This window comes from Pollicipes pollicipes, unplaced genomic scaffold (assembly GCF_011947565.3).
Source record: "Pollicipes pollicipes isolate AB1234 unplaced genomic scaffold, Ppol_2.1 Scaffold_7261;HRSCAF=8764_pilon_pilon_pilon, whole genome shotgun sequence".
NCBI classification, from domain to species: domain Eukaryota; kingdom Metazoa; phylum Arthropoda; class Thecostraca; order Pollicipedomorpha; family Pollicipedidae; genus Pollicipes; species Pollicipes pollicipes.
The window spans coordinates 38,260,376-38,273,343 of record NW_023597054.1 but is presented as its reverse complement, the minus strand read 5'-3'; the positions used below and the strand labels follow the sequence as shown (position 1 = coordinate 38,273,343).

Sequence of the window (12,968 nt, the reverse complement as noted above, 5' to 3'; positions counted from 1 at the left end):
CGGCCGTATTCATCATGCCCGTTCCGCGGAATTCGCAGTTTAACAATGTACGCAAAGCGGTGAGAATCATCTGTCCTCGCACACTGGTTGTGGGGTCATCAAGGGCCCGCCAGGGCTACTAACGCTTCCGCGAAACAGCTCATCGTGCATCCAAAGATCACGATAAGGACTATGCTGTTATATAATGCCGCATAGTTCAAACTGCATTCCTGTTTAGTTGTACGCACCATGAGCCAAACATAAAAAACAGAGTATAATCTGCATGACATGAGCATAACATGGCATGAGCATGAGCATGAGCATGAGCATGAGCATGAGCATGAGGGAGCATGACAGCACATGACACAGCACAGAGCGGGCATAAAAATGAATACACAGCATGACTTACATCTATACAGTAGAAAATTAGACCAAATTAACGATCCGGCTCATTCCGGGATCACAAGCATTTTAGGCGACCAAAGTGCGGACGCGCAAGCATTGCACATCCCAAAACGAACCAATGCACTCGCCTCGGTCCAGTTCTAAAGCACAGCGACGCTGCCGCAGACGTGTGCCACTGTACTGACGCGTTCCAGAGCGGAGGGCTGCAGGCTGCAGCTGGTCAGCGCCGCTGCCCGACTCACCCCGTCGTAAGCCGCCGGCTCCACCTGGTGGCTGTCCGTGTCGAGCGACCAGGAGGACAGGATGATCGTACAGTTCTGCTGGTCGTACGGCCAGGAGGCCAGCTCATTGAGGCAGCGCACGCGGAACGTGGAAGGCGTGACCCAGACGACCGAGCCGTGACTGCTCACCGGCACCGGCACGTGCATGAATGTGGGCTCCAGGTGCGAAACCCTGCGGGCAGATGCGGGCTGAGGGCTGTCCTCCGGGGCTTTAGCGGTTTGCTCGCAAAACTCTTTCGCCCCTCTGGCAATGGGCGCCACAAGCGAACGGCTCCAATCATGTCGGAACGGCGGGCGCGAGCTGCTGGCGTTCGGTACTACACGAATGGTATCATCAAGACCTTGGCGACGAAGAGAATGGTATCATCAAGACATTGGCGACGAAGAGATGCCAACGGGACAAATCGCCCGTGGATGGTGTGGCGGGGTCAGGCACAAATTTAAGCATTAGATGCGATTAGAGTCGGTCTTTCATCCTGGCCCATGTTTTTAAACAAAAGTGACGAGTTATTTGGCAAACCAGTCAGATGATTTTCGTGATCCGCTCGACACTCAAAGGCGTTTTCACACGCGCCCGGGTGGAGGGGGGGGGGGGCAAATTTGACCCCTCGAAGGTTTTTCCGGAATGGTTTCCGAACGGCACGGCGAAGCTTTGTCAAACTTTTGCATAGCTGTAGAGAATCGAATAGCGGATCGTTTTATATCAATAAATTCAGATGTGCCTTGTACGATCGCTGATCTACGGCAGGTCAAAACCATGGATGTAACAAAGTCAATTTCTCGGGAATCGTTGCATTTGATGCGACACCGGAGTGCTAGACGAAGGCACACACCTCTGAGGCGCTTTCTTAGCCAAAACAACAATTGAATTAACAAATTGCATTGACCTAGGGTCAGAAATGAATGCCAAAGCAAGGTTAAAATCAACCTGTTTTATCGCTCTAGCGCTTACTGTATGGAGTAGTTTCTGGTGCTTCTTTCGAATCTATGATAACATGAACCGCATAATGCATCTTCCATGAACTTCTTAAAGGTCGGAAAAGGTCACTGACCTAAGAAGACCCAGCTGAACATTTGGTTTTCACGAACATATTGCCTAATCTAATGTGTATTACTTATTCAAATGCAATGCAAACTCTAAGCAGTTGTGTATGATTTTGGTCATCATGGCCTTTGAAAAGTCAGAAAAGGTCACTGACCTCAAATGAGCTTGTGATCTTTTGCTTAGAACATGCATCTATGTTCTGGGGGCGCTTTGCACACCAACCTTGAGTTTGACCTTGTTTCATCTTGACTCGAAGGCCATGATCTAGGAACCTCAAACTTTGACCCAAGTGAATCATTGTATAGGTCAACGTACTCTGTGAATTTGGTGTCACTACCCCTCTTAGTTGCTGAGATCTCAGAGGGGTCAAATTGCCAACCAGCTACCTGGACGCGTGTTAAAGATTGTATTCCCCTACCGACGGTGTGTGAACCCCATGGAACATGGACAACGGTTCCAAGTCGTTGGCTGTTGGGCTCGGACGTTATTTTGTACTTTCGTCTGTTGGGTCTTGTATTATGTTTTTGTATGTGTATATCAAAAGCGTTTTGCAATCAAGGTGTTGTGAAGTGCATAACACTTTATTTTGGGTCAGAACCTAACGGCGACTGAGGTGATTTTGTGCAACTGTGAAAATAGCAGGCCCTCGAAAGGTACTAATTTCATATATTTTCATGAAGTTTATAAATTTGCTATGCCTGGATGTATTCGTCCGTAATCTCATTTAATGTCATTCACGCTCATCACGAAGGGCACATAAGAAGCCAACATCACGCGTGGACGTGCTGGCTTGTACAAAACCACACACCATACAGCAGTAACACACAGAGCGGCGTGGCGTTGCATAACACCCTTTCTCACCCATTGATGAGCACAATGTCGGGCAGCCAGATCTGCTGGCTGGTCATCATCACGACGTATACATCGCCGTGGTCGCTCGGCTGCCACGCCAGCCTTGGGTCACGCCAATTCTGCAACAGCGCCCGGTGCAGGTGCACGGTCACTGGTGTCGGCGCTGTTAAGACACGGCATCCGCTCAATCGGCTGGTTCGGGCTCTGTCCGCTAACAAACTAGCAACCGCCTGGGTGAGCACTCCGGCTGCACAATGCCCCAGATTCGGGAAAGATGCTGCTCGCCTAAGGCGATGTCACGAAACTGCTTGGAGGTACGGGACCTGGCTTCTGAGTTTCACGCAAAAATCACGGGAACAAGAAGGAAAAACTCGGCAGGCATGCAAGAAATACGCCGCTACGCATCATATTGCGCACGCCCGCACGCAAAACGTATGTAACAATACAGACAGTGATGCTACTGGATTACAGACCCTCAGATCGGCGCATCAGAACGCCAGCTGATTACTGTAAGTCGGCAAGGCCAGCGTCATCGTCCCGGACGGGAATGTCATCATCGGCAAGAACGCCATCGTCTGGCCAGCGACATCGTCCCGTAGGAGAACGCTCGCCGAACTAGCAACACATTAGTATCAATCTGCAGATGTACGGAATGCCACGATTTGCGGAAACCTGGATGCAGAACAGGCTTGGCGCACACATTCTAATAAAAACCATTTTTGAAACGTTTTTGGCATACACAGCTTTCGAGTCATGGTGCATGGATCAATCGACTCCCATACTTGCCTTAAAGCTCGCTGATTAAGTGGATCTTCACGTGCTGGGCAGGCAAAAACAGAAACCAACATAATGGTAGCAGCGGCAATGAACACGTCTGGAGAAACTGTGGTTTAAAGGGGGCGTTCAGATTCTTCACGAAAAACTTGTTATATCAGCACAACCGGCGGAGCACAGCACAACGACAAATATGCACAGCATAGCTGGCAATGTTTAAACGCACGGGAAAAGGAAGCAGGCTGCTGCAAAATTGGCCCATATGGTTACAATCGCTTCAAAAACAGCACTGACAAATACAAATTAGGACTTTTCCACATTATTAAAATTCTCACTCCTAGCTAGATCAGATGCGTCTAGATCAGATCGAAACGGCCCACAATTTATATTTAACGTAGCCGCTCTGACGGGAGAAATGTCAATGGACTTCCTGTTCACTACTATAAATAAAGCTATACTTTCCATTTCCTTGAATTTTTAAAACACGTGTGTTATGAGATGTTCTCAAAACATCAATAGGCCAAGATGCCGGCACAATTTACTGCACGAGAGTTTAATACCCTTTATTCAGGGTACCAATATCCACATGTGACGTTATTATCACGCGAAATCAACGAATATCCCACATGACTTGGGTTTCTCCCGTATGAACATATGTCTTTTAGAACAGCTTATTCTTTTCCTAGGGGTTCTTTGAAATTGGAAAGCATTTGATAACTCAGATGTTCAGTTTGCTGCAAGGCTGTGTTTGAAAGCAGATATATAATCAACATATCACGCGGTTTCGTGATGCACATGCACGCACACACGCACACAACTTCGGCCTAAGGCATGTCTCGCTAAACGCTCACGCTGTCCGCTGTGCCAATGACAAGCGTTCATGTGTACCAACGTCATTCACACTCCACCCATACGAAAATGCAATATATACATCCCTCTGCAATCAATGGTGGCTGGAAGTACTACTCAATGTAAATGATATAATTGGCTGCCTTGCCACAACATGGTCCCATCCGGGAGACACCAGCTTTGCCTGATGCTATGTGGCAGCAACAATCTGGAGCTACGTCTTAGAAGGGAGGGACTAAGAAGAATTGAGGTACGTTAAAAACAAAGCTACGGAAAATGACCCTGTGGACCCAATGGACTCAAACTGCGAATGTTGCGTGGAAAGATGCGGAAGGTCGTGCATCATGTGAAAAATATGACCGGAGGGAAAGCCCAGCAATAACATTAGAGGACGTGCTTTCTTTGCCTCCCGATTGCTACTTTCACACAAAGTGACTATGAGGAAATGGTGGAATAAGGGAAAATAAGAAAGTGCACTTTGGGGTAATGTTTTGGATAAAAGGAACAGCATTTTTCTTGATCCGTGAATAATTCTGAAAAAATCATTCTGGGAGCAAACCATGAGATTTTGGGACACTTCGCACATTTCGCGGATATTGAAGAATTTTAAAAGGAAGACCAAATATTTCGACCAAAGTAGGCAGAAACAGGAAAATTACCGCTATCATTTTGCTAGCACGCCGTTGGACAATTTTGCATGTTACACCCATTGTTTAGTCGGTTGTAACTACTGAAAACGAGTAGAGCAGTGTGAATGCTGAAAGCAAAACCAGGATACGTAATTAATAGTTCATAAACAGACCGATTTCTTGGTTAAAAGAGCAGGATTACTTTCTGCAACCACAAAAAAATGCAGCGCGCACAGTCTTGAACCAGGAGCCCAATCGATGTACTTCTACAGATTACTTCATTTTTTGGAACTCAGCAAGGCCCCAGTCTCCCAGTTCTCAGTACCCCACGCTCATGGCTCCAGTGCATTGATGATCATCTAGGCACAATGCGCTAGCCAGTGAGCCATGCTGGCCTACTGTAATGGTGAAACAAATTGAATGTAACCAAATGACCACAATCAATTGAGCAAACCGTTCTGAAGTTTGCTACGATGACAGCAGCACAGCGTGACAATTCTCTGAATTCATAAACCCATGTCAGAATGTTTCTTGTTTATTATTAAATCAGGCTGCACTTGTTCAGTTTTCACTAGCGGGCTTAGAAGAAAAACGCAGGGTAGAAACGGTTATGGAACGTTGTATTGGTACCAACAAGATATAAGGGGTGCAAAAAAACTTGCAAAGCAAAGTGAGCGCTTTGCTGTTCGCCATGAATGGTTCATAGTCGTATCAAATCACAAACATTGATTGTTGTCCTTGACCAGATGCTGCAACACTGGGTGCTGACGTTCTGCTTAATCTGTTGTATATGATTATGCAAACTGTACTACTATATATATTTAATGCCGTGCAGTGTGTACTATACATGCAATCTGCAATGTGTACTATATATGCACACGCTTCTTGGTGAAGAGAGAACCATTGTTTGCCTTAAAATGTGAGGCACCCACGATTTTCGTGAAAATCAGGCTATGGCATGCTGAGCAGGACATTGTGTACATCCTGCGAAATTTCTTCGCACTTCCCAATCTCCATGCCCAGGCTCAAGTGTATAGATAATCATCCAGCACAATGTATGACCCGATGATCCATACTGGCATACTGTGCCAGCAAAACAAAATGCAAAAAACAAAAACAAAACTGGTACATTTAATGATGACAACAGTACAACATAATGTTGTGCATTGTTATACTCATGTCTAAAAATATGTCTTGTTCTTTAAGGGTTCAGCTGAACATGTCCAGCCTTCCAATCGCACCCCTCAGCAAAAACACAGGGCAGAAAAGGCACTGAGCATGTTATAGCTACTAACCTGATATCAGTCCTGTGAAGCAGGCCATTGTTTTGCTTCACTGCTTTATTGCTATGAAGGATCCATAATGAAATTTAATCCCAGCCTGTGATCGTTATCTTGGAGCATATGTTTCAATCGTCGTCCTGATTCACCGTTTCTTTTTTACGACACGAACTGACAAGGGGGGGGGGGGGGAATGGGCGTCGATGTGACCCCCTGCTGCTTCCGAACCTAGCCTAGCGAACGCGCCTGTCTAAACGAGACCTCACGATTGTTAATAATTCAGTCGCGGCCATGATGTTTTTTGAATTTCCATGAACAATGTAATCCTGCTTCGCAAAAGCGACTGCCGAAAGCTGCAGCGTGATGTACTTGAGTATTCAAAGACGATGTAGCCGCCTTCAGCTACGGAAAAAGCATAGCGACTTGCATACCGGTCGCTGGCAATAACATGTTGGCGGTGAATGACGGTGATGACCGCATGGCACCACCGGTAGATGAAGGGAGCGCCGGCCGCCGGGCGGCTGCTGCAGGGTGGCTTGACGACCCGGAGGCGGCCACACGGCGTTGGCAGATCAATGCCGTCGTTTGACATTGCGCCAGTGACGCGCGGAACGGAGTTGAAGGCCGCTTCTCGCGCTACCTTTCAAAGACCTTCACTTATCCACTGTTGGCACGTATCTGGGCACGGCGTGGCTTCCGTCCTTCCGAAAGTCATGCTGCCGTTGCGCTTCGAGCTTTGGCACAGCATGCCGCCCGCTGGGAAGCCCGCACCCGGTTACGAACGGTCGGCAATCTGCTCCAGTAGTCACCTTTGTCTGGCGTTAAAGGTGTCTGGCTCTGTGCTGGGCCACGGCGCGTCCCTTCCCTGACGCTAACGATCATGAGAAACATCCCGCTGTGTCTGCCTCAAAACACGAACTGTCGCGCTGGATGACAAAAGGCAAAACTCTAGCATTCAGTTTTGACCCCGGAGCATGCGGGCCCTTACGCGGGGGAGTTCATACGCGCTGGAAGGTACTGATAGCGGGACCAGCACAGGGTGAAGGCGGCCTAGAACTTTTCAGAACGCACAGGTTCCTGCGCTGACCCAGAGTGGGGTCAGTGTGCTTGAAATGCCAATCGGGGTCAGGTGCTAAAACGATTCACTGACGTAGCTCCCATGAGGCCCCTGGCTACCACTGATACAGCGACGACCACGACACACGACCACACACACAGGCCCATGGCTACGACCGCGACAGCGACCACGACCACGACACATTTTAACGACGCCCCAGCATGCGGTCCTTCCCCCTCCATCCGGCATAAATCTCGGCCGTTGATTTCTAGTCATGCCTCTGGAAGCGGCGCAGCACTTACGAGTTTCCGGGAGTTAGTAACGCAAATGTCTTTCTCACTCGTTCAGCTGCAACCTTCTTCGTCAATTGCAGCAGGGCATAACTAGTGCCAAACGAAAACGATCCGAGCTAGACCTGTAGCCAGCCTCGAACCAGCGCACGGTCACAGGACTCGTCAGGAGTCCACAGCCACGACTCGGCGCACGGCCACAGGACTCGTCAGGAATCCACAACCAGGACTCGGCGCATGGTCACAGGACTCGTCAGGAGTCCATCACCAGGGCTCGGCGCACGGCCACAGGCCTCATCAGGAGTCCACAGCCAGGACTCGGCGCACGGTTGCAGGAGTCGTCAGGAGCCCATAGCCAGGACTCGGTGCACGGCCACAGGAATCGTCAGGAGTTCAGAACCAGGACTCGGCGCACGGTCACAGGAATCGTCAGGAGTCCACAGCCAAGACTCGGCGCACGACCACAGGAATCGTCAGGAGTCCACAGGCCAGGACTCGGTGCACGGTCACAGGCCGACTCGCAACCAAACGCTTGAAGCCGTCCCATTGTCCGTGCGAGCATCATGATATTACAGATAGGGAAACACCATACTGATCAACAGATAAGTGAGCGGCCTCGCCGTCAGTGACATAAGCAGCAGGTGACGTAAACGTGACATAGCAAGACGATTACGAAGCAAAAAGCATAACCACTTTGTCTTCAACGTTATTTAAAACCACCCAAATGATGGACACATCCTTGAGTATGTTAGAGATTTTCGAGTCAGGTATGGCGATGTTCGTGTAAGGCTGGGATTTCATCTTCACCACATTTGGCATGCCAGATTTCTCTGGCCGCTTTGAAGCTTTGTGATGTTCTTTGCCGGTCCCGGCAGATGGATAATACATTTTGCACACTATCTAGCGAAGAATAGCGTTAAGATGACAACAGGCCAAGGACCTATGGCTCGCTAAAGCTAGAGTAATTGAAAAAATAACCCAGCGTAGGCATCCTTTAAGCTTTACATATTAACACAAGTGCTATCAAAATGACCGAATCTTTCTGCGGTATTGTGGCAATCAGATGCACGAAGCCAGTGGTCAGGTCAGCTTACATTTTCCACTAACATGCATGTTGCATATTGTGTTCACAGTAATGAGCTGAGCTACCGCTTGTTTATCATGTTCTGGGCACATAGCACTTACGCACTTCCCATCATAAAGGTGATTGCGAAGCATATTTCTTATGTTCAAACACATATATTGCCAATGAAAGGCCAAGCATTTACAAATTCAGGAACATTATTTAGGCCAACAAATACGGAAGGCTGAAAAAAAGTTGGACGAGTGACAAATTTCTTCATGGATTGTCACAACCGTGAGCCAACTCATTATCCACCTGTTCTTGAGCGTTTGAGCCGAGATCTAAGTGTGTGGCGGAGTGCTACTGATATTTTTGCGTGCTACTATTAGCTGACAAACGTAACCACACCTACACCAACACTTACTGAGGGCCAGCTAACTGCACATACCATGCAGGAAATCATTTACGAAATTCGAGTTCAAGGCCTTATGCAACACGTTGGAACATTCAATGGAGAAAGTACGAAAGTACGAAAGTAGTATTCCTCGATTGAGCGATCGATGCAGACAGCCTCTTTTGTACAATGGACGATAAACGCATGTGAATTCTGGCAACGCGGTCTCTGAATGGACCTGAGTGAAAATTTGCCTGTGGGCGTGTAAAAGAAAATCCGCAAATCGGCTGAAGGACGTATCCGGTGGAAACTTCCTGAGCGGTACAGTGAGCTGCAGTATCCTTATTGGCGCACAGATGAAGTTGCGTAAGTCAAACAGAGCCCAGGAGAACTGGTGTGGAACTTTTCGCAGAGGCTTCGGGCAATACCACCCGACGCATTTAATGAGGTCTGTAGTCCCGAAGTCTGACGCTTTCTCGTGTATTTGTTCCCAAAAAGAAGTAATTGACGACATGCTAGGCCGCGGTGTCATCTCTACATAATTTCACACGCCCCAGGAAACAGTCAATTTTGTCGGTGCGGAACAACAAGCGAGCCGCACTTTAGAACTGTGTAGAGGATCCTTTGGTTGTACGAAAACAAAATAAATTACCTTAATATAGTTCGTAACGAACCCACTTTCGGAAGGTTAAAAAACAGCGAAGTCCTTTAAAGAGCTCGCCTCCAATTGGCCAGAGCATCAAACTAAATACTTGCTTCCAAACGAAATTCACATCCCTAACAACCAAAGGGTCAAGCCGAAGGGCGAAATCGAGGTATTTTATCCCGAAATGGACCGTTGCAAAGACGACCATGAATTGTCATTTGAGCACAGTCGCACAAAGAGCCCGGAAATAATCCCTTTCAGGCAGCGGAACCTCCAAAATTTTACACCAGCTTCGTTTTAGTCTCCTCGTCAACCTAAAAACTTGCAGCAACATGCGTGATATTCGGTTCCTTGATGGTACAAATGTGCAAACAACGGTAATTGTTTATGCGCTGTTTGCACAAAAACGGATCAAACTGAACAAAATTGTCATGCTCAACACCATCCGACCTCTAACTTCAAAAATACGATTCCGAGAAATTAAATTGTTTCATTATTGTTGGAGCGGACGAGGTCGAGCACAAAGGTGAGGTTAGTTTCCCTCAAGGTCGTTTATTAGGGGTAGTGCCGACCATATATCTTGCTTCATCTTCGCTTAAAGGGAGTGCTCCACATTTCTATGGGATTTTGAACTGAAATAGCCACCTTGACGACCATTTGGTGCAATCTGCAGCCCTGCTCTTCATAAGACCCAAATCGCTCTAATTTCTGAGCTACACGTCCGCGAAGCTGGAGCCGTCAATTAGCTCCTAATAAATGTTGTGCAGCGTAAGGAGACGTAACCAACAATGGCGTATCGAGTTGTATATTTATCCATCCGAGGAATTGTGTTGTCTAGTGCGGCATTTTCCACTTTAAAGTACACAAGCAGTCAAAGGTGAAATCGTTCCATCACATCTGGTGTTTGCTTCGATATCTCCGAATGTAAAACATTCCCTTTAAAGGGAGTGTTCCAGGTTTATGTGTGGTTTTGAACTAAAATAGCCATCTTGAAGACGCATCGATGCCGTTCGCAGTCCTGCCGTCCTTAAGACCTGTTGTTTCTGAGCCACCCGCCTGCGAAAATGGGGGAGAGTATTTCGGTGAGAGTACTTTGGGGAGAGTATTTCAAGGTCACCTCGCTTTTCATGACGTCATAGCAACGTCATTCAAATTCTGCTATTCCATAAGTCATGCGGCGATCAAGGCCAAAACAAATACAATTATCGAGACGTTCATTTCTGGCGTTCGTGAGCACGATTTACAGATGTAAACGCCCACCACTGGCGGTCAGTCAGTGTTGTGCGAAGTACGATGACATAATCGAGTCATGGCGCATTGAGGAGCATGTTTACTAATGAGAGAATTGTGCTGTCTAGACCAGGCTTTTCCATTTAACAAGCATACCAATAGTTATAAATGTACTCGTTTCATCATATCTGATGCCTGCTTCATTATCATAAAATGCAAACATTTCCCTCTAAAGAGAACATAGGACACGTCAAGATATTGAGACAAGCATGAGATATGACGGAATAGGCTCATTTCTAATTACTCGTATGTTTTTTCTTGTCGAGAGACTGCTCTAGATAAACATGCCATTTAGTAAATACCTTCCTCACACGTCGAGGCCTGACTACGTCATGAAACGTTTATGTCTGGCTGCTCCGCAACGGTGCGCCTCACGGCTGGCGGCTGCATTGCGTTGGCGTGTCGGTACCCGAGACGTCACCGCCATGTACAGAGTGGGTGAAAATCCGGCCTAGGACAAAGGCTATGCACAGCACTTCCCGGGCTCCCCATGCAAAATAGTGCGAATGCTTAACAAAACTGAAGATATTTGTTCTTCGCGCCGCAAACAGCGACAGCGCCCAAACTGTTTCCAAATGAAGATATTAGTGCACAGTGCAAAGTTGTCTCCCTTGTTTCAGTTCCATTTTCCATCGTCAAGCCGTTTGGAAAAATTTCCACACTTGTGATAAATATTTTCAGGCTGTAATTTTGATTTCCGTCACTTTTTTTGTTGAGGGATGACCAAAAGACCTAATACATTTTCACCCGCTGGTGAATGGTGAGCGTTTATTAGTGAACCTCAAACGCCTTTGCGGGCGTTGGAGGGTGTAAACATAAGCAACGTTTCGTTTCATAGTCCGCGACGTATTTGTCCTCACAGGCTACCCCGTCTACGATGTTGGCCCAGCCCGGGGCTACAATTAATTTTCGTACTATTTTTAGGTACGTCGACGGAATAACCGCAGGAACTGCAGTCCCATACATATTGGAAGGGAAAAAGACTGGTCCTAAGAGAACCGCTGCTAACTAGTTAATAACATTGATAAAATTGTCTAATGAATAAGCAGCTAGTGGATTTCTTGGCTTCTTGTATAATGCGCATTTCATAAAAAGTTATTTCTTGTGTTTCGCCTACAAGGAACACCAGCGTGAAAACGTCCTGAATTGGTGGATGAAGTCGGCAACACAAAATGTACATTTTTACGTGACGCTTGGTGATAAAAAATGCTCTGGACTGAACGTTTCCGTGACGGCCACGACAAAATATCGCAGCGCACGCTTGACAACCAAACGTGAGACCTCTGGGATAATGTATTACGTCACACAACACTAGCTGACCTTTCCATGAAGACCATTCACTGTACCTTGCGATTCCATGATATCTTGCCTGGGTTCCATCCCAGCCCGGCGACAAGAATATCCTAGGATTTTCAATTGGTTGCTCGACTTGGCGACATGTCGGGGACAAGGCGGTGTAATTCCAATAGCCCGCTCGGTCGGCCGATTCACTGTATTTGGCAGCCGACCCGCGGTGTGCCACACTACGCCGCAAAACACACGGATTAGAATCTAAATGTGGCAATTCATCTAGCAGCAATGGAACATTTCAATCTTTGCGACAAGACAAGCGTGAGGTGCGCAGCGCCTTTCAATGCTATGCAACTTTGCAAGCGGCATTCCAGTTGCAGTTTCACTGAATCTTTGTACCTTGTTGACGTCACTGGCAATACCGATATTGAGCGTCTTATTCCCAGCGGGGACCGATATTGAACGTCTTATTCTCTGCGGGGGACCGATATTGAGCGTCTTATTCTCAGCGGGGACCGATATTGAACGTCTTATTCTCTGCGGGGGACCGATATTGAGCGTCTTATTCTCAGCGGGGGACCGATATTGAGCGTCTTATTCTCAGCGGGGGAGGCGCGCACATTTCAGGGAAAGTCGGCGAGATGATTTGATCGAAGTAGACAATGACCCGTAGTTACCCATCTGTCACACGGAAAAGGCCGTTGAAGCACTGTGGCAGTTGTAAGCAGGCATACTTTGATTCTTAGCGTAAACCACTGCTTTGACCATGAAAAGGAATGACGCCCCTAATGCAGGGAAATAAGTGGAAGCGTGATCGTATTCCGGGTCGATTTATCCCAGTTCC

At 47.4% G+C, this 12,968-nt stretch overlaps 1 protein-coding gene across 1 annotated transcript in view; it reads right to left on the bottom strand.

Moving 5' to 3' along the window:
• Window positions 1-12,968, bottom strand: part of LOC119111386 (tetratricopeptide repeat protein 21B-like) — a 108,326-nt gene that overhangs the window by 58,149 nt on the left and 37,209 nt on the right. The window contains 2 exon segments of the mRNA XM_037235199.1: window positions 627-837; window positions 2,572-2,681. Coding sequence (XP_037091094.1) covers window positions 627-837; window positions 2,572-2,681 — 321 coding nt within the window.